This window comes from Lynx rufus, unplaced genomic scaffold (assembly GCF_022079265.1).
Source record: "Lynx rufus isolate CCGP_SWC_20201006 ecotype Redwood Valley unplaced genomic scaffold, mLynRuf1.p SCAF_7, whole genome shotgun sequence".
Taxonomy (NCBI): Eukaryota; Metazoa; Chordata; class Mammalia; order Carnivora; family Felidae; genus Lynx; species Lynx rufus.
This window is the reverse complement of record NW_025814889.1, coordinates 11,000,083-11,021,879: the sequence shown is the minus strand read 5'-3', so window position 1 is coordinate 11,021,879 and position 21,797 is coordinate 11,000,083. Positions and strand designations below refer to the sequence as shown.

Genomic DNA, 21,797 nt, shown 5'->3' with positions numbered 1-21,797 from the left:
TCAGAACCACAGTGAGATAACCACGTCCCACCAGTCAGAATGGCTAGTATCAAAAAGGCAAGAAATAACAGGTATTGGTGACAATGTGGACAAAAGAGAATCTTTGTACACTGTTGGTAAGAATATTAATTGGTGCAACTATTATAGAAAACAGTAGGGTTTTCTCAGAAAATTAAAAATAAGAACACTATACAATCTACGATTTCTACTATTGGGTATTTACCCAAGGGAAACAGAAATACTAATTTGAAAGGATATATGCACCCTCTTTATTGCAGTACTATTTATAATAGCCAAAATGTGGAAGCAAACTTAAGTGCCCATTGATAGATAAATAAAGATGTGGTATATATATAAAATGAAATGTTAGTCATAAGAAAGAATAAAATCTTGTTATTTGCAGTAACTTGGATGACCCTAAATAAGTGACAAAGACAAATACCATGTGATTTCACTTACATGTGGAATCTCAAAAATAAAACAAACAAGAGAAAAAGAAAAAAACCAGAAATAGATTTATTAATACATCTAAAAAACTGGTGGTGGGCATAGGGAAGGGGTGCAGAGGATGGATGAAATAGGTGAACAGGATTAAGAGATACAAACTTCAGTGTTTAAATTTTAGAACTCCCAAACTCCGTCGCACAGTGGCTGAACCATTTTAACATTCCTAGCAACCATGTACAAGGGTTCCAGTTTCTCTACATCCTTGTCAACACTTGTTATTGTATGATTTTCTTTTTGATTATAGCCATCTTAGTGGGTGTGAAAATGGTATTGTGGTTTTGATTGCATTTCCTAATGGCTAGTGATGTTGAATCTCTTTTCATGTGCTTGTTGGCCATTTGTCTTCGTTGAGGAAACAACGACATGGACAAATCCTTTGTCCATTTTTTTTAGAAGTTTTTTTTAACGTTTATTTATTTATTTTTGAGAGTGAGAGCACACAAGCGTGAGAGAGGCAGGCAGAGGGGGAGAATCCCAAGCAGTGTTGGCACAGAGTCTGACACGGGGCTCGAACTCCTGAACTGTTGAGATCATGACCTGAGCTGAAACCAAGGGTCAGGGGCCAACTGACTGAGCCACCCAGGCTTCCCACCTTTGTCCATTTTTCAATTGAGTCATCTTTTTGTTGTAAGTATTTTTTAAATATTCTGGATAGTAGACCCTTACCAGATTTCCAGATATTTTTTCCCATTCTGAAGACCGCCTTTTTACTTTCTCGATTATCCTTTGATGCATAAAAGCTGTTTTTTTAATATGTTAGACTTAATTTTTAAATTTAATTTTATTTATTTTTTTAATATCTAAATTTTAAAAAATGTTTTATTTATTTTTGAGAGAGAGTGAGACAGTGTGAGTGAGGGAGGGGCAGAGAGAGAGGGAGACACAGAGTCCGAGGCAGGCTCCAGGCTCTGAGCTGTCCGCACAGAGCCTGACACAGGACTCACACTCACAAACTGTGAGATCATGACCTGAGCCGAAGTCACATGTTTAACCGACTAAGCCACCCAGGTGCCCTTAGACTTCATTTTTTAGAGCTGTTTTACGTTCACAGCAAAACTGAGCAGAAAGTACACAGTTCCCATATCCTCCCTCCCCCTGCCCCCCGACATGCACAGCCTCCCTCATGGGCAACAAGTGGTGCATGTGTTACAGGTAACACATGTAATAACATGTGTAACACATGTAACACATGTAATAACACCCACCACAATGGTGCATGTGTTACAGGTAACACATGTAATAACATATCATTATCACCCAGACACAAAAGTTTTTAACTGGGAAAAAAAAAATTGAAGGATTAGTTTTGTTCTTTTTTTCCATATGTAACATATTAAATGGGGGATGGGGCGGTGCTGGTTAGAATACTGATTGGAAGAAGAATAATAAAACTGTTTCTTAACTTTTTATAACATCCTTCAGAATCTAAGTTAAAATACATTGAAAATTAGGGTATTATTGTGAAAAAGGTAGTTGGGGTCATCCTATGGTGAAAACACCTTACAAGGGGCCCCTGTGGTACTTTGAAAATATAAAAACCTTGGTTGATCTCAAAGACGTTCTTACCTTAAGGTAAATTTTACTTTATATTTTTTGAAGAATAGTGTTGAAATATTTGAAATATTTCAAAAAGTATAGGGAAAATATATATATATATATATATAATGCTCATTTTAGATGCCTCCTACCCAGTTTTGTCAGTTAAAATTTTTCAGAAGGTATCTTCTCATGTATAGAGTTGAAGTCCCGAGTGAGGAGTAGTTTCTAAAATATTAGTCACCTCAATAATTCTTACAGTTTTAAGGATTTGAAAATTTTGTGTGATTTTTGCCATGGTCTAGGTTTTTTGTATCATCATGCAAGTTTGACTTACTTGAAGGGTTCTGATATTTGTTTCTCTTTGAGAATTGGGTGTAGGACCTCATCCTCTCATGTGAGATAATGTACTGAGAGCCACGGGCGAGACAAATATGAACACAGGATCTGTGGTCTTCACGGTCACATTAGTGGGGAGCAGCCAGGGCTCAAAGAATTCTAATGTGAAGGAGAGTAGGTGTGGGGCCTTATGAAAAGTACAAAGAACTGTGACAGTGGAGGCAGTAACCATGGTTGGAGATCAGATAAAACTCTGGAAGAAATGGAACTTGTGACAGACTTTGAAGTTTGACTTGGGTTTTGACAAGAGACGGCGTGGACCTTCCAAGTAGAGACAATGGCATGAAAAAAGATATTGAAGCTGGAAATGATTGAGTATATTTGGAGAGGAAGTAAGGATCAAATAATTCATTTTGTCTTTTTAGAAGATGTAATAAATAGGAGAGTAGGGGAAATTGGTTTGGACTATCTTGCTATAGACCATGAATACCATTTAATTGAAGTTTGTATAACATGGATGCATAGATGTGATCAATAAGCAGCTTACTGTTACTCTGGTTACTTTCTGTTAAAGTTTACTCTAGTCAGTGACATACAGCATAAAGTAAAGTGGAAATATGGTGTGGACTGGCTAGGTTTCTGTTTTAGTAATGTTAAGAGGTCTGTTATAGGAGCAGTAACAAGAATGAAAAGAAAGGGATATGGTCTCACATACAGATAATCAAGAATGAATAAATCAGATTTGGTGACTGACTAAATAGTTGAACTTCAAAAGAAAGAAAATGCCCTTGTATTTGGTAGAGGTATTTTGTGGATAAAAAATTATGGGACAGTTTCCACCAGTAACTGGTTTGAACTTAAGGAATCTCTCACTGCCTTTCATTCTTACCAGCATGATAGAAAATTAATCTTCCCATGGGGCGCCTGGGTGGCTCAGTTGTTAAGCATCCGACTTCAGCTCAGGTCATGAACGCAAGGTTTGTGAGTTCGGACCCTGCTGTGCTGACAGGTCAGAGCCTGGAGCCTGCTTTGAATCCTGTGTCTCCATCCCTCTCTGCCCCTCCCCTCCCCTTCTCATGCTCTGTCTCTCTCTCTGTCTCTCTCAAAATCAAATAAACACTAAAAATAAATAAATAAAAAATAATAATCTTCCCAAACTGCACCACCCTGAAATCTCTAACTTTAATATTTCTCTGTCCTCGCAGCTTACTTTCTCAGATCCCCTCATTGCCCCTCTTACTGTGCTTCTCTGAGACCTCTAGTCCATTGCGTGGCTCCCTTAATTTTGTTTTTTTCCATTCCATTAGTCTCCACGTGCTTTCATTTACCTTTTTTGCTAGATTGCATTTAGGTATTCATCTTTAGTATTTCTCTTGTACATTCTTTCTCTTTCTGTCTTTCATTTATATATGCCTGTCAAGTTCAACCTTGGCTGAACTCAGTCATCCAACATACTGGTTTCTGTATCCAAACTGTTATGCTCTCCTAGATATAGAAGATCAGTTAGATAGCTTGAGAACTTGATAAATTCGTGGTCCCCAACCTCAACTAGGTCCCCAACAGTGAATGGAAACTTGACAACATCTTTGTCCTCAGCTAACTCTCCCAATACTCCAAACACATTTTCATTCTTTCTCCAGTTTCATTCGGCTTCCCAGCTTAGCAGATAATCATGTGCACTCTAGTACTTCATAGAGAAGATAGAAGCCATCACATAGAACTCCCTCAACATTGTGCCCCTTCTGATTTATAAATCTACCTGTCTTAGGGCTTCTAGAACGTTTCTTCCCTGGGTGATAAGGTGAACTTTTATACCTTCTGTTAAAGGCCAGTTCATCTTATTGCTCTGAATCTTGTCGCCCTCTTTCTTTCGAACCCGATTATAGTCCATCATCCATCCTTTTTTGATTTCTTTGGTATCAAACTCTCGGTCTCTCTGTCCTTTTCTCTACTGGATCTTTAATCTCAGTATTCAAATATATTCTCATCTTTAAAAAACAAAACAGATCAAACAAGTTGTGAATACTCTGACACCTCCTGGGTCTCTCATCTCTTTCCATCTATCTTTTTTTAAGCAGTCCTTTTGAAAGAATTGGCTACGTGCAGATTCTTCACTTTCTTACTTCCTCCTTTAGTCTGCTCCAGTCTGGCTTCAACCTCTCCTCTACCCTGAAACTGTTTTTGCCAAAGTTACCATCATCTTCATGTTGCTGTGTCTCATGAGCAGTTTCCAGTCTTTGTCTCATTTGATTTCTCAAACCATGCAGCACAGTTTACTATTTCCTTTGTGGGGCATTTCCTTTCCATGGCTTCTGTGGCACTAACCCTTCCTGGTTTTTCTTATTGTTTATCTTCAGCTTCCACTTTCATTTGCCCTTTTAAGTGTCAGTGTTTTTCAGGGTCAGATAGAAGAGGAGGGAGCAGTCACTTTAGTAATATAGTTAATTCAACCTTTTAAATATATCTCAGATTGGTTTTATCCTTACAGCTACTGTTCTAACCTCAGGTGCCATCACCTCTGAATGTGGGCCACTATGTGATACTTCCTCCCTGGCTGCCCTGGATATGCTTTTGCTGCCTTGTATACATTCTAAAAAATTAATTTTACTCTAATGTCTTCTAATGGATTTGCGTTTATTTGGAATATAATGTAAACTTAACATGGTCTCTTGAGCCCTGCATAGTTTGGTTTAGGTCTTCCTTTCCACTATCTGATACCACACTACTCTTACTTTTTTCTTTTCAGTGTCTGCAACGGACCATTTCTCTTGCTGCTTCATGGCCTTCATTCATTGTTCTGTTTTCTGCTTGGGGTCCTCTCCTCCCCTTCCCATACCCCTCTGACTCTCTCATGTAAATCAGCTTAATTTCCTTGGGTAGATTGTACATTTCTTGAGTGCAAGGGTCACATTTTAAGCTTTTTGTGAATATTCAGCAGCTTGGCATAGTTTTGAATACATAGTAGCTGATCATTTGGCTTTTGATAGGCAGACGTTAGAGGTCGCTGGGGAGTGAGTGTGAGTGTATGCTGCATGTGGGCAGGGTTTTCATCTGGTACAAAGTTGTATCCTTATTGTTTAGAACAGTAGTTAGCATGTAGTAGGAATTTAAGTGTTAGTTGAATGAAAAGGTTAATGAATGAGAAAAGTCTGCCTCCAATAGAGGCAGCAAAACCAGTCCTTACTAGTTAAAGCTTTGATTCTTCCAAATATGGTGTGGTGTCATTTATCAGTGAAACATTTCTGCTTTCAATGCATAAATTATGAGATTAGAAGATGAGGGTGAGAAATATAATAATTTTAGTCAACACTATAAGTCTACCACTCTTAAGCATAAAGTCTTGAATTTAGGATAGTTTGGTTTTTTATTTATGAAAATGTTCAAACACAAAAGCAAGGCTAGTATAGTGAACTGGCGGTTACCTATCACTTGGAAATAATGATCAACATTATGGCAATCTTGTTGAAATTGGGTTTAGTTCCTCTTTCTTTTTTATCTTTTTTTATTGAGCCTTATTACCAACTGCTAGCCATTTTGCTTGTTTCTTCTAACCCCTGACATCTAAATCATAAGGATGTTTCCCTGATTGGTCTTTTTACATCTAATCTTTCCTTTCTTTCTAATTTATCTTGTATATTGTTGGTAAGTTAGTTTTCACAGCACTTCACATTTAATTTTTTTTTAATGTGTATTTATTTTTGAGAGAGAAACAGAGTGCATGTGGGGGAAGGGCAAAGAGAGAGGGAGACACAGAATCTGGAGCAGGCTGTCAGCACAGAGTCTGACACAGGCTGGAACTCACAAACCGTGAGATCATGGCCTGAGCCAGAGTCGGACACTTAACCACCTGAGCCTCCCAGGCACCCCTTCATATCGCCTCAGGTTTCTATGTTATCTCCTGGGGGTGCCTAGGTGACTTAGTTTGTTGAGTGTCTGACTTTGGCTCAGGTCCTGATCTTACGGTTTATGAGTTTGAGCCCCACAGTGGGCTTGCTGCTATGAGTGCAGAGCCAGCTTTGGATCCTTTGGCCCCTCTCTATCTGCCCCTCCCTTACTTACACTCTCATAAAAATAAACATTAAAAATTTTTTTAAATGTTATCTTCTGCTCATGATTGAGTAAAGCTCATACTGCATAAAAGAGAAAGTCTGAACTTGTCATGGTAGAGTTTGGGACCCATCTTAATCTGAGTCCACTTTATCTAATCAACTTTATTTTCTTCTCATCTTTACTACAATTCTTCACGCCGTGTACGTCTCCTTCCTTCCTTCCTTCCATCCATTCAGTAAATAGATGGCATATTGAATCAAAGAAGTTACGGTTTTTGTTCTCAGTGAGTATACTACATTTTACAAAATCTGAATATATTAAATATACACTCAGATTTGTTACCAGGTATATATATAGGTTCCAGAACAAATGATGCAGATTTTATGAATCCTTACCTATTTTTTGTGTCAGGATTTCAGTATGACTTTTAATTCAGAGATACTGATTCTTTGTTTTCAAACAGAGGCAAAAGAACCTAAAGATAATAAGGAGGTATCGAATCCTGAAGATTTGGAACTTGAGTTGGAGAACCTAGAAATTAATGATGATACCTTGGAATTAGAAGGTGGAGATGAAGCTGAGGATCTTACAAAGAAACTTCTTGATGAGCAAGGTAAGCGCTATATTGCTAACAATTTAATTAAAAAAAATTTTTTTTAATGTTTATGTTATTTTTGAGACAGAGAAACCGCATGAGCAGGGGAGAGGCAGAGAGAGAGGGAGACACAGAATCCGAAGCAGGCCCCAGGCTCTGAGCTGTCAGCAGAGAGCCTAATGTGGGGCTTGAACTCACAAACCATGAGATCATGACCTGAGCTGAAGTTGGATGCTTAACGAACTGAGTGACCCAGGCACCCCACCAACGATTTAATTTTTAACTAAGCTTTATACACAGAACCCTTCGTTAAGAATATAGATCTTTACTCTGTAATTCCCTGTTTTCTTGTTGTTTCTAGACCTTCACTTTTTTGGATTTTAGGATTTAGAACAGAAACACCACATGTCCCATATAATGTGACTATATGCTTTAATGATCATCTACATTCTAAATATCTTCTTAATAGATATTTCTTACACTTCTTTACTTGCTAGTTTGTCCTGAATTTACTTTAATTCTGTGGTATAATCTTTACAGTCCTTTTTTTTGTTATTTTGTTTTTTTGTTTTTTAAAAATTTTTTCTTAATCTTTATTTTTGAGAGAGAGAGATAGACTGCAAGTGGGGTAGGAGCAGAGAGAGAGGGAGACACAGAATCAGAAGCAGGCTCCAGGCTCTGAGCTGACAGCACAGAGCCCCATGTGGGGCTTGAACTCGTGAACAGTGAGCCCACGACCCGAGCTGAAGTCGGACACTCAACCGACTGAGCCACCCAGGTGCCCCTAATCTTTACAGTCTTAACATAAAGGTATTTAAAAGTTACTCTAAAATGGCTGAATTATAAAAAGACAACTAGTATATTAGTTGATCTGTTATATTTATATTTGTCTTTATAATTGAGTAATGTTTTATATTTAATGATAAAAATGTTATACTATTAATTGTTTCCTAAATACTTCTATTGAGTTTATTAGTTAGGACATTTTTAATTGAAGTATAATTAACATATGGTGTTACATGGTTTTCAGGTGTACAGTGTAATAATTCAGTGATTCTGTATATTACTCAGTGTTCATCACAATAAATGTACTCTTAATCCCCTTTATCTGTTTCATCTGCCTCCCCATCTACCTCCCCTCTGGCAACCACCAGACAACAATTCTCTGTATTTGAGAGTCTTTTTTGTTGTTGTTTGTCTCTTTTGTCTTTGTTCATTTGTTTCTTAAATTGTACATATGAGTGAAATCCCAAGGTATTTATTTGTCTTTCTCTGTCTAATTTCGTTTAGCATAATACTCTCTGGGTCCATCCATGTTGTTGCACATGGCAAGATCTCATTCTTTTTTATGGCTGATAATATTCCATGTTATATGTGTACCACATCTTCGTTATCCATTTATTAGTATTTTTTTAATTAGAAGGATACCTTCTGCCAGTATTGCGTGCATATTTCTGTATTGGCTTCGTTGTTTGCTCCTGCAGATTTTCTTTTCTCTATATCCTGAAAGGGACTGTGGGCATGGCTGGAGGCTGCTCTAGGCCCAAATCCTTCCCGCCAGTGACTTCAGAGGTTCTCCTTTCTCACTGTCAGTACTTAAGTGTCATGGAAGGATCTGGCTCTGTGTCATGACTGCCTATGGCTGGGAGGAAGGTGGTGTGCTGTGCTTTGGCAGTGCCCTTCCCTGTCACAGTCCCATGGGTTGCCTTCAAAGGCGAGCAGGTGATGGGAGTGCTGTCACTTGAAGACATGGGGGAAGAGATGCTCAGCAGATAAAAATAACAAACCTACTGTCAAACTACGGGCAATTGTTTTTAAGTTTTTGTGTCTGGTGCAAAAGTTTGCCTTTTCATATTCAGTATCTGAAAGACTGTAATGACTTTGGGTTATGCTTCTAGAGATATCCAAACTTCAGGGTAATAGCTCAAAAAAGGCTTTATTTTTTCACAAGTAAGAAAAGCTCTAGATTATTTCCCAAATAACTTACAATTGAATGTTTATATTCTTAGATTGTCTCTCTGTATTTTTTTAACCTATTTAAACACTAATTTTATATTAGAACAAGAGGATGAAGAAGCCAGCACTGGATCTCATCTCAAGCTCATAGTAGATGCTTTCCTACAGCAGTTGCCCAACTGTGTCAACCGAGATCTGATAGACAAGGTATAATTGTCTGTTTAACTTTATGCAAGCACATAAACCTTGTAGGATAGCTCTAATTAGGAATGTCTGTGGGTTTTGGACTATTTTAGCCATAGAATGAACCATTTCTTCAAATGGAATCTTATATGAGAATACAAAATAAACATAGAAGATTGGAGCCAATTTGTAAGTGTTCTCTGAGTTGAGAACTATTTGTTATAGTCTGGAATGGTGTCTAGAATCCTGTTGGCCTGACACTTCTCCCCTTTACATAGGGACCCCAGAGTTTGGAAAATACGGTTTTAGACCAGAAGTTATTAAAGTATGCTTTGTCAGTTCTTGGAGTGAGTCTTCTGAGGTGCTTTCATGACGTTTTTAAGGTTAAAACTTTCATACTAATACTAGGGTTCTATCCTCCACCTTTTCATTGTTTTTGACATTTGCAAAAGCAGCCGGCAGTTTGGCATTAGTGGGTGCAGTGGTAGCAAACTATAGCCTTTGTATTCTTCACTGCCATGAATTAAAAAAAGAGTGCTGCTTTTACTTAAGAATCTCCTTGAAGACTCCATCAAAATTTGTGATTTTATTTCATTTCAACCTTTGAGCACACATCCTTTTAATCTGAAAAAATGGGAATGGCGTGTAGGGCACTTTTGCTGTCTCAAGGTTGTCTTGAGAAAAACCACTTGTGTGATAGTTTGAGTTGCAAGCTCAACTAGTTGCTTTTTTCATGGAATACCATTTTTACTTGGAAGAAGTACTTAAATAACCAGTGGGCAAACTGTGGTTATTCAACCTTGGGTATTTAGCAGACCATTTTCTAACACGAACAAAGTGCGCCTCTCACTTCAAGGAAAATAACAAAGTATTACCAATGAACAAATCTGAGTTTTCAACAAAAGTTAGAATTTTGGAAAACTTAATGTCTGCCACCATAAATTTGATACCTTCCCAATTCTTTTCTGAAGAGACTTTACTGAGGAGATTGGCAGTGATATTAAATAATACAGTTCTAAAATGTCATGTATGTGTGTGGAGCATCTGCACAACTCAGTGAACCATTGTTCTCAGTGACCCCTACACATTGTTAACAGAATCTTGCTTGGGTATCAAAGATGCATTCAAAAGTACAAGATAGGCCAGTGGATTTTAATGTAACATGGCATGAAAAATTGATTTCTGTGGTTTTAGTTTCACATCGCAGCTAGCCCTTAAAAAACTGTCACTTGTCAAGTTTTGGTGTAGTATCAAAGAATATCTATGATTACTGGAAAGTATATTAAAATACACCTCCCTTTTTCAGCTATGTATATGTGTGAAGCTGGATTTTCTTTACTTCATCCAAAAAAACAAATCACCACAGATTAAATGCATAAGTAGACACAAAAGTCTAGCTAACTTCGAAAAAAGTACTTTTGTCACTAAATTTTTTTTCATCTTGAAAAGTATATACTTATTTCCCAAAAAAGTAACAACTAATAGGTTTCTTGGTATTTTTAAGTGAATTAATATTTTAAAAGTCTTTTAGTTTTAATTTCTAGTACAGTAAATGTTGATAAATGTAACCCATATAAACAAAATTCTTTTAGGTTCTTAATATTTTTGAGAGTATAAAGTAAAGGGCTCTTGAGACCTAAAGTTTGAAAATTGTTGCTTTAAACCATTTTTTTTGTTGAAGTTTATTATAATTAATTTTTTTTCCTCATAATGCTTTGATGGTCTCCTATAATTATAGAAGTTAGTTTATTTTTCAACTTTGAACTCGTTTAGTCCTTCTTCAAATAATTTAGATGTATTTCAGTAACTATTTGTGTAATCGAGCAGGCTTGAAAAACTGTTTCCAAGTTGGTTTACTTCTTGGGATGATTAAATCAATGTATGGCTTTCAAAAACTTAGTAAGTTTGAAATATGATTGAATCTTTCCCTTGCCAGATTTTCATATATTCATTCATATGACCTAAAAAGAGGATGAAAGAGAAATCTTGATACTCTGCTCTACCCCCGTACCCCATTTTGAGCATCATCATGAAAACTGAAGGTGGAAAGGGTCTCATCGGTTTTGTATACTAGTAGTGTTATTGTTCCAAGTGTGTATTGGAAAGTATCCTTTAGCGCCCAGTTCAGTATTAAGAGCTGTTGCCAGTAATGACTATATATTCAATTCGAAGTTGACTCTCAGAGTCAGGTGAAAAATAGGGGCCACTCTTCCCTGTTGGACCCCAGTGTGTTCCCCTGGGAGTCCACTTCTTCATGAAGGGAATTTCTTCCCATATACATTTACAAAGGTGCAATTGGCTTAAGAGGGAAAGGTACTTGGGAAACAGGTAGAAAAATCCAAGAATTGTTTGAATTAAGTAATTAGGTAACAATATAGAAATCAGAGTGAAGATTTTTTTTAAGTAACTTTCTGTGGGTAATGTCATTCACGGTAGTTTATTTCTGCATATATTTGATGATTATAAGAATGTATTTTTACTAAATAAAATAAGAAATGATTGCTGGATTGTCTTTCATTGACCTAAAATGTTTTGAAACAGCTTTCAAAATACTGCTTATTGAGTTGTCACTTAGCTCTTGTTACCCAGACACATACCATCAGGGCGACCTCTTTGCTTCTTTCTCCCCATAGGACAGGACTGGTTAAGTCTAGGAATTCATATACACATGAAGCTTTTTTCTTTGTGGTTTTCTGAAATTTATTCATTCTGGCAGTTTTTCTACTCATGTCATCTTTTGTTTATTTATTGCATATATTTATTAAACCCCTACTGTGTGCCAAGCATTGACATGCTTTAGGGACTCCTAATCTGTGGAGATTTTTGAACGTTGTAGGTTTGTTCCCTAACTGACCTTTGATTATTGTGGTAGGTGAAGTGAATATTGCCTTCTCTGTCTTCATAAAATTTATTTAGATAGAATATGCGAACTACTTATGTATTTTAAAGGATAGTGTTCTAAAGTAGTTATTGAAATACATTTTATTTTTCATGTTTTCTAATTTATGGTGAAATATACCCTTTACTAGCTATTTAAAATTTTTCTTAATATCTTCACAAATTTTGCTTTGAGGTTTTTTCCCATGTTTGTGTGAGAAGTTTTCCAATATTAACCTATTTTATTTCCTGAGTTAACCTATTTCATTTTATTTCATGACTTGGGGTTTTTGTTTATTAGGTCCAGAATTTTTCAGTGTTTCATGTGGGTGAATTGCTTGAAGGAAAATGTGTTATACTTTTATATTTTCTCTTTGTTATTTTAATTAGCTGTAGTCTTTAATGTTATAAAATGTAAGCTTTAATAACATTTATTATATTCTTTTTACAAGCGTTAAGAAAAATTTATTACTATTTTTTTAATTAAAAAAAATTTAAAAATATTTATTTATTTTGAGAGAGATCAGTCATGAGCAGAGGAGGTGCAGAGAGAGAGGGGGAGAGACAATCCCAAGCATGCTCCGCACTGCCAGCATGGAGCTTGATGCAGGGTTTGAACTCACGAACCCAAGATCATGATCTGAGCTGAAACCAAGAGTCAGACGCTTAACTGACTGTGCCACCCAGGCACACTGCAGAAGAAAAATTTAAATTGATTTTACTCTTTTGACTAATTGTTGATGTAAAATTTCGATCTTGATGAAGTGTGAGTCAGTGTGAGTCAGTTTCCTGAATTTGAATCTAGTCCGTGTTAGTTGTGCCATTTATTTCATCAAAAGATTTAACCAAATAGGAGGTGTTACAGTATATTCTGTCTATAGTGAAGAGTAGAAATCCTTTATAGTTCAGGGAACTCTATGGATCTTCTATTTGCATCTGATAATCAAGAGATTATCAGATTAGAAATTGGGATTAATGATAAAATAATCATTACATGTGAGCCTATGGAAGGACAATATTTGGGATCCTCAAAAGTATATTTAAAGGTAGTTTATTCCTATTTATTTTATTTATTTGAGAGAACGAGAGAGAGTGAAAGCACAGCAAGGCGGGGCGGGGGAGAGGGGAAGAAAGAGCATCCCAAGCAGGCTCCATGCTGCCAGCACAGAACCTGATGGGACATGGGGCTCGATCTCATGAACTGTGAGATCATGACCTGAGCCGAAATTAAGTCTGATGCTTAACTGACTGGGCCACACAGGTGCCTCTATTCTTTTTTAAATTATAACTTAAACTTGTTATTTTTCTTAAATGAAATATCAAACAGTAAACTGAAAATCTTTAACATTTTAAAAGTATACATGCCTGGGTTTTAAAAATACCGTATTTTATTTATTTATTTATTTATTTATTTATTTATTTATTTATTTTTAATGTTTATTTATTTTTGAGAGAGAGACAGAATGCGAGTGGGTTAGGGCAGAGTGATAGGGAGACACAGAATCTGAGGCAGGCCACAGGCTCTGAGCTGTCAGCACAGAGCCCGACGCGGGCCTCGAACTCACAAGCCACAAGATCATGACCTGAGCTGAAGTCGGAAGCTCAACCAAGTGAGCCACCCAGGCGCCCCTAAAAATACCGTATTTTAAAAATTACTCATATTTATATTTTTCAGTGGCTTTCCAGAATGTTCATCTCTTCTAGCTTTTCTTTTATGCTTATATGTTAGACATATTGATGAAATATTGAACACTTTTTTTTGATCTGTAGCATAGAATGGTGGATTGCTACACTAAATAATAGTTGTATTTATTAATAGTGGGCATTTATTACAATATTGAGGTGTGGTTTCTTTAAATTGTCAAGTCTGATTGTTGACACTAAACTAAATCTTTTTTGTCAATGTTGGGGCATTTATTCTTACATATTCCTGAGAATAATGTATGCCTTCTTCTCATTTCCAGTTTATCTTTGCTCCTTTTTGATTATTGTTATTAGCATTAATAATTTTCTTGGCTCCTGGTAACTATTATTGCTACTTTCTAATTCTGTCAGAGTTTTTTTCTGATATTACTTGACTTCAATGAGGTCGAAGGCATTAATTACACATTTCATACGGTTATTTTCCAGATAGTTCATAGTGGGTCTTCAGTCTACCCACTTGGGGTTCTGTTTTTAACACTAGGTTGCAATTAAAAAGTTCATGTGGGGAGCCTGGGTGGCTCATTTGGTTCAGTGTCTGACTTTGGCTTGGGTCATGATCCACGAGTTCAAGCCCCGCATCGGACTCTGTGCTGACAGGTCAAAGCCTGGAGCCTGCTTCGGATTCTGTGTCTCCCTCTCTCTCTGCCCCTCCCCTGCTCACACTCGGTCTTTCTCTCTCTCTCTCTCTCTCTCTCTCAAAATAAGTAAGTAAATAAATAAATAAATACATTAAAAAAAAGTTTATGAAACATGTATTTTGAGATCTAAAAGGAAAGGATAGTTTAAGTTCGGTGATCCTTTAATTTGGCATATGCTTATAATACCAGTGTTCTAAAACCATTTTGAAATATTTAGGAACACATAGAAGTCCTTTGTAGCATGGAGGGTTTCTGCTTTCATTAGCTAAATCAAAAAAGTTTTTTAAGGAAAAAAGTTTGCTTTTTCTCCCATAGGCAGCAATGGATTTTTGCATGAACATGAATACAAAAGCAAATAGGAAGAAGTTGGTACGGGCGCTCTTCATAGTTCCCAGACAAAGGTAGGTACTAAAAACAAAAAGTAATTTGTTAGTGGTTTTACTCTGTAATGATGGTTATCAGATCAACATTCACATTTAATTATCCCCTCAAAATATCTTTTGTCAACCGAGATGATTGTTTTTTGCATATTTTCTAGGACTTGTTTCTCATTGACTTCTGTTCTTTTGTTCTTTTGCCCTAGTGGAAATATTTCTTCTGATGTTTACCTGTTATTTTAAGAGAAAATATTTAAGAATAATAGTAACTTAATAAGAATAGTAATAACTTAATCATTTCTAGAAGCAATTGGTTTACATTTTTGCCTTTGAGGGAGAAAAAGTAACAAAAGGTATGTAAGTTTTTTGGAGAGTTTTTATTTTGTATGAAGATCAGACTTAGTATATCTAATTTTTACAGTTGTGTATAAATGAAAAATTTCAAGTTTTTGTAATTATGCTAGTTTAGAGTTGAAAGTCACATTAGTGATTATGTTGCTAGTAATTCAAGAAGCATATTTAATTGTGTAATGCTTTTAGAGAATAATAATGCTGTAAATTACTCTAAATTAATGGTCCTGAAGTATGCAGGACCACTCAGACTATTGACCTTGGAAACCAGAGGAGATGCATTTCTATCTCTTCAACAATGAATAAATAATTTTGTGAACTATTATGATGATTACATACAAGATAGCTAGGGTACATACTTTCCTCAGAAGATAAGGGTTCTGAGGGATTTAATTAGAGTTTCTGGAGCAGAATTTTAATTAGGCCCATTCGTTGGAGAGGCCCATGATCTCTTAATGTGAGATTTCTTAGTGAAACAAAATTGCTACTTTTTTTTTCCTTTTATACTGGATTTTATCTCCTGTCACCATCATTAATATGAGCATTTGGTTTTCATATTAGTGGGGCAAGAGATGGAATATGTTAATAATAGTGAGTAGATAATTAAGAATTATGTAGTTGAGAAAGTCATATAGATAAATATTTTTATAATATGCATTTCATCAAATCTAAGGTACCATTAGTTATGAGGTACACCATTATTTTATGTACAACTGAGAGAGAAAAACATTGCCATTTACATTTAAGACCTTAATTGTGAGGCACATTCCACTTTCATGTATTTGTAAATGGGAAAAAGCTTACATCTTGAATTGATGAAAACTCAAATACTTTTTCCTCAGTATCTTGGACCAGTTTTTTTTCAACTGATTCTTTTCTTTCCTTTTACAATGGAATGTTTATTTTCAGATTTTTCTTTTCAACTCTTTATTTGCATGAAGAAACATGTATTCACAATTATTTGAACTTACGTAACAGAATAAACCAAAGTTAGCAAAAATAAAAGGTCTTGTTTACAAAAGAAATTATGCAGTGATGTTTAAGTAGTTTACTTGTAAAAGACTGTCTCTTTGCATCCCCATTCTGTCCTTCAGCGCACCCTTCCCTCCCAAACCACCACCCCCTCAAGAAAGTCCTCAAAAGCTACTTGGTCTTATGCCACTTGTATCTCTTATAACTTTGTTTATCTGTTTAGCTCAGGAAATAGCTGCAAATTAGATGTACTTGGAATCTGCTAGAAGTGTAGACTTAAAAGTAGTGGGAATTAACAATTATGGTTTGAGAGGAAAGAAAAAAAGTCAAGGGACAAGTACTTGAAATGTATAGCATTCTAGAGCCATGAGAAAGAGACTGCATAGTCTATATACCTGAAATGTATAAATACAATCATTTGGGTTTTTTATAATCCACCTGAGTGATCAGGAAAGATTAAATTATGTTCTACAATTTATTCATTTATTAATTCATTAAGGGTCTGCTGTATTCTGTGATTAGTGCTAGAGATACAGTGTAAACAGGACAGATTAGGCTCTTGTATTCATACCACTTACAGTTTGGAAAAGAAGAAAGACAAAGACTTCTAAGTGTAGTTACCAAGAAGAATCACAGCATGCTTTCAAGTATATAGCAAGTGGAACTGATTGATTTAGTCTCAGGAGTCCAAGAAGGCTGCCTGGAACAAGGGTTATTTAATGGGAGTCTTGAGAAAGGAATTAGCTAGGCTAGGAATGGCTGGGGAGAGGAAATGTAGAGAGTGCGTTCTGATGGAGGCAACGGAGTATGTGAAAGGAGCTAGAGACAGGAAAGGTCCCGACATCAAAGTATTGCAAAAGCTGCTTTCTTGGTTTTGTTGGGTGTTACCCTCTAGACTAAGCTACAGGGAGGAGGCCCTGTTTACTTCCTTATCCCCAGCACTCAGCATAATAGCGGACATGTAGAAGGCAATAGAATTACACAACATGGTATTTCATGCCTTTTCTTATCTAGCCCCCTTTCAGCTTCAGTCAGAATTCTAGGCACTCTTCCTCTTGCAAAATCCTGATCTGTAATGATTTCTTGAATACCTTTGCTCTCTTTACTTCCAAGCCTCTGTTTTCTAATCTGGGATGTTCTTTTTTTTTTTAAGTTTATTTATTTTGAGAGAGAGCAGGGGAGGGGCAGAGAGAGAGAGGGACAGAGAGAATCCCAAGCAGGTTCCACACGGTCTTTGCAGAGCCCAGCTCAAGGCTGGAGTTCACAAACCATGAAATCATGACCAGAGCTGAAACCAGGAGTTGGATGCTTAACCAACTGAGCCACCCAGGTGCCCCTGCCTGGCATATTTATCTTTCCACCAAAAATTTCTGGCTTGCCCTTTAAATCTTAGCCTAAGAGTCATCTTCCCTGAACAACATCCTCATTTCCATTATGTCCATATAAATGCCCTTATTGCACTTTCCATATAATGTCTTTGTACGAAGGATCAGTCACATATCCCACCTGTGTCCCCCCAAAGCGTAAAGACTACAGGCTTTTTGAATGTTCTGGGGGTGCCTGGCTGGCTCCATCGGTAGAGCATGCGACTCTTAATCTTAGGTTGTAAGTTTGAGTCCCATATTGTGTGTAGAGATTACTTAAAAAAATAAAAAAGAGCGTTCTGAATCTTTTCATTTTGTACATTTTCAATACCAATTACAGTTTTGGTTAGTGCTTGAAAATATTGGATAAATTAATGTTGGTCATATGCAAATCTAAAATTTTATTTTAAAAAATAAGTAGTACATTTACAGGGCTCAAAACCCAGAAGTATAAAAACATTGTGTGCTGAGAAACATCCTTCAATATATCCTTGTCTCCCTATATCCAATTTCTACTCTTTCCAGTTGGAAACCACTGTCTCAATTCTTGTGTATCTTCCCGAAGTTTCTTTTTCATGTACAAGAAAATGCAGTTATAGATTCTTATATTTCCTGTTTTTTGTACAAGGGCAACTTACTGTGCTTATCATTCTGAACCTTACTGTTTTCACTTAACAGTATATCTTGGAGATCTTTTCAGATCAGTATATAAAGGTTTCCCTTGTCCTTTAAAAGCTGCAGTGTTTCTATTTATGAATGTGCTATATTTAATCATTTTGGACATTCCAGTCTTTGCCATTACAAACAATGCTGTATTTCTATTTCCCCTGACTTTTTTCTCCTCTTGATCATGTTAGCTACTGGTTAATCCATTTTAGTTTCCTCACCAGTAAAACGCCTCAAGAAGACCAGCTTCCAAATGATAATGTATTATATCATTTTACTATTGTTTGACTCCTTACTTGTATCTTTACTGATTTCTTCTCTCTTGGTTTCTTCATTCTGTTACTTTTTTGGCATTTGCTGTATGCCAACACTTATTTGGCATTTACTGAGAATGGTCTTAGTTCTGACTTGTGATTTCTGTTTGTGTGTTTTCTAGAAATTCTCCAATTTTAGTTTATATTTCCTTTTTGTTTCTTTTTTTTCAACTTTTTTTTTTTTTTTTTTTTTATTTATTTTTGGGACAGAGAGAAACAGAGCATGAACGGGGGAGGGGCAGAGAGAGAGGGAGACACAGAATCGGAAACAGGCTCCAGGCTCTGAGCCATCATCCCAGAGCCTGACGCGGGGCTCGAACTCACAGACCGCGAGATCGTGACCTGGCTGAAGTCGGACGCTTAACCGACTGCACCACCCAGGCGCCCCATCCTTTTTGTTTCTTAAGGAGATGTTTGAGAAAGTCTTGAAAAACTTCCAGGTTGTGGGATGTTTTGGTTTTGTTTTATTTTGTAACTTGGTTAATAACTCATACTCTTACTGCACTATGAATAGAAAATACAATTTATTCTTTTTGGAATTTTTTGAAATTTTCTTTCTGGCCTATTATAGAATCAATATTTGTGAACATTCCTCGAGATTTTTTTTTTTTAATGTTACATGCTTTTTCTTTTTCTTCAAGTTTTTATTTATTTATTTCGAGAGCTAGACAGAATGAGTGAAAGAGGGGCAGCGAGAGAGGGAGAGAATCCCAAGCAGGCTCCGCACTGTCAGCTTGAAGACTGACCTGGGGCTCGAACTCAGAAACCGCAAGATCATGACCTGAGCCAAAACCAAGTCAGACGCTTAACTGACTGAGCCACCCAGGTGCCCCTAAAGGTTACATTCTTTGTTTTTATGGTGCAGAGTTCAATGTACTGATCGGGGAAGTTTATAGTATTAAATAACTTTTATTGAGTTCTGTTTTCTTGACCTTTTTTGTCTACTTGCCCCGGGGGTCCTGGGCTAAGGAGGTAAATTAAAGACTACTATTGGTGTGTGTTGTTTTTCTAATAACTACTGTGATTTCAGTTTTTCAAATGTTACTGTTGTGTTACTTGGTGTGAAGATAAAACTTACACCTCATTGTGAATTTCACCTTTTATAAAGTGTCATTCTTCGTTTTATTTATTGTTTTTTTTTTTGCCTGCTACTACTTTATCTGGTATTTATATTACAATTTCTAATTTCTTTTTATTTGTGTTTTTATAATAGTATGTTTTTGCCCTTTTATATTCAATCTTTCAGAATAGCTTTATTTTAGTTGAGTTTTTCTTGTATGTTTATTTATTTGTGTGTGTGAGAGAGAGAGAGCAAGAGAGAGAGAAAGCTGGGGAGAGGGGCACAGAGAGAGAGTGCAGGCTGAAAAGAGGGGCAGAGAGAGAATCTTAAGCACTTAATCTGAACATAGAGCCCGATACAGGACTCAATTCCACGACTCTGGGATAATGACCTGAGCTAAAATCGACAGTTGGACCTTCAACCTAGTGAGCCATCCAGGTGCCCCTCTCTTGTATATTCTTGAATTGAATTTTACTTTGAGATCTGTTCTGAAAATATGTTTCTTATAATTGAGTTAGGATTTTTACTTTATTTTTTATAATTTTATTAAAAAATTTTTTTTAATGTTTATTTTTGAGAGAGAGACAGAATGCAAGCAGGGGAGCTGCAGAGAGAGAGGGAGACACAGAATCCCAAGCAGGTTCCAGGCTCTGAGCTGTCAGCACAGAGCCCGATGTGACACTCAAACTCACACCGTGAGATCATGACCTGAGCTGAAGTCTGACATTCAACCGACTGAGCCACCCATGTGTCCCTAATTTTATTTTATTTTTTAACGATTATTTATTTTGAGAGAGAGCGGGAGAGAGAGAATCCCAAGCAGTATCTGCACTGTCAGTGCAGAACCCAATGTGGGGCTTGATCCCATGAGCCATGAGATCATGACCTGAGCTGAAATCAAGAGTCAGACGCTTAACCGACTGAACCACACAGGCCCCCCTAGGGTTTTTACATTTTTGATAAGACAGATATGATTGGTCCATGTTCTGTTACATTATTTGTCTTTTTGGTTTACTTTTTTTTTTTTTTTTTAATTTTTTTTTCCCAACGTTTATTTATTTTTGGGACAGAGAGAGACAGAGCATGAACGGGGGAGGGGCAGAGAGAGAGGGAGACACAGAATCGGAAACAGGCTCCAGGCTCCGAGCCATCAGCCCAGAGCCTGACGTGGGGCTCGAACTCACGGACCTCGAGATCGTGACCTGGCTGAAGTCGGACGCTTAACCGACTGCGCCACCCAGGCGCCCCATTGGTTTAATTTTTAAAGTCTTTCATTGTGTAATCTGTATTTTATTTTCTGTACATTTTTCTGATTTGAGGAAGGTTTGTATTTTTATTTTAGTAGTTAGCTTCATAATTATGGGTTTGCTTCTTGGTCATTTATTTAGACAGTCTTTGTTGTTCCTACCACAAGTGATGATAAAATTAACTGTGTTCTCGTCCTTTCTTCTCACTCTCTCTCCTCACCCATCTGGTGTTGGTCCCTACTGTTATCTTCCTTAACATTTTCCTTTTTTACTGTTAAGTGTGCTACACTTGTATCGTAGGGTTTATCAGCTTGAATATTAATTCGCTCACAGCACTATGAATGGACAAGCAGGAAGCTTACCAGACTTCCCATCCTCTTTTCCATTCTCCCTCCCCTTGTTTTGTCTCTCTGTTGATAACACATCCTGATAGGGAATATGACATTTACATCCTCATTTGTCACTCTGACCCCCTCATTTGTTTTATCTTAGTTCTACAGCTTAAAATATTCCATGCTCCCTGCCAGTCTTGTTTCTCTGGTTTCCTAGTTATCTTTTGGTTTGCTGAAGTTTATCTTCTAATGATTTTCTGAAGGAGAGTTCTTGGGCAAAAATATCCCTTGAGTTCTTGTACAGAGTGATGTTTCTGGAGATTCATTACTCGAAGGACAGCTTCGCTGGTTATAGGATCTATGGCTCATGCCTTTTCCCTGAATACTTTATAGGTGTTACCCTGGAGTCATCTGGCATTTGCTACTACTGTGGAGAAATTGGAGGCCAGCCTGCTTTTTTCTTTCTGTAATTTATTTGGTGATTCATATGGCTGCTCAACTAATTTTTTTTCTAGTAAATCCAGTGGCTTTACTAGGATGGATATGCTGTGTTGTTGATTATTCTGGGTCACTCTCCACGCCCTTTCAGTTTTTATATTAAATACTTCAGGGAAGTTTTCCTGATTTTCATCTTTAAATGTGTTTGAATGCTTGTTGTATTTTCTTGTTGTGGTTTTCTTTTTTAAGTACTCCAGGCATGCATATGTTGAATCTCCTTTGCATATTTGT

General features: G+C 36.7%; 1 protein-coding gene across 1 annotated transcript in view; it reads left to right on the top strand.

Moving 5' to 3' along the window:
* UPF2 (UPF2 regulator of nonsense mediated mRNA decay) overlaps positions 1–21,797 on the top strand; it is a 111,959-nt gene that overhangs the window by 29,133 nt on the left and 61,029 nt on the right. The window contains exons 6-8 of the mRNA XM_047065173.1: positions 6,896–7,045; positions 9,087–9,190; positions 14,701–14,786. Coding sequence (XP_046921129.1) covers positions 6,896–7,045; positions 9,087–9,190; positions 14,701–14,786 — 340 coding nt within the window. The remainder of the gene's footprint in view (positions 1–6,895; positions 7,046–9,086; positions 9,191–14,700; positions 14,787–21,797) is intronic.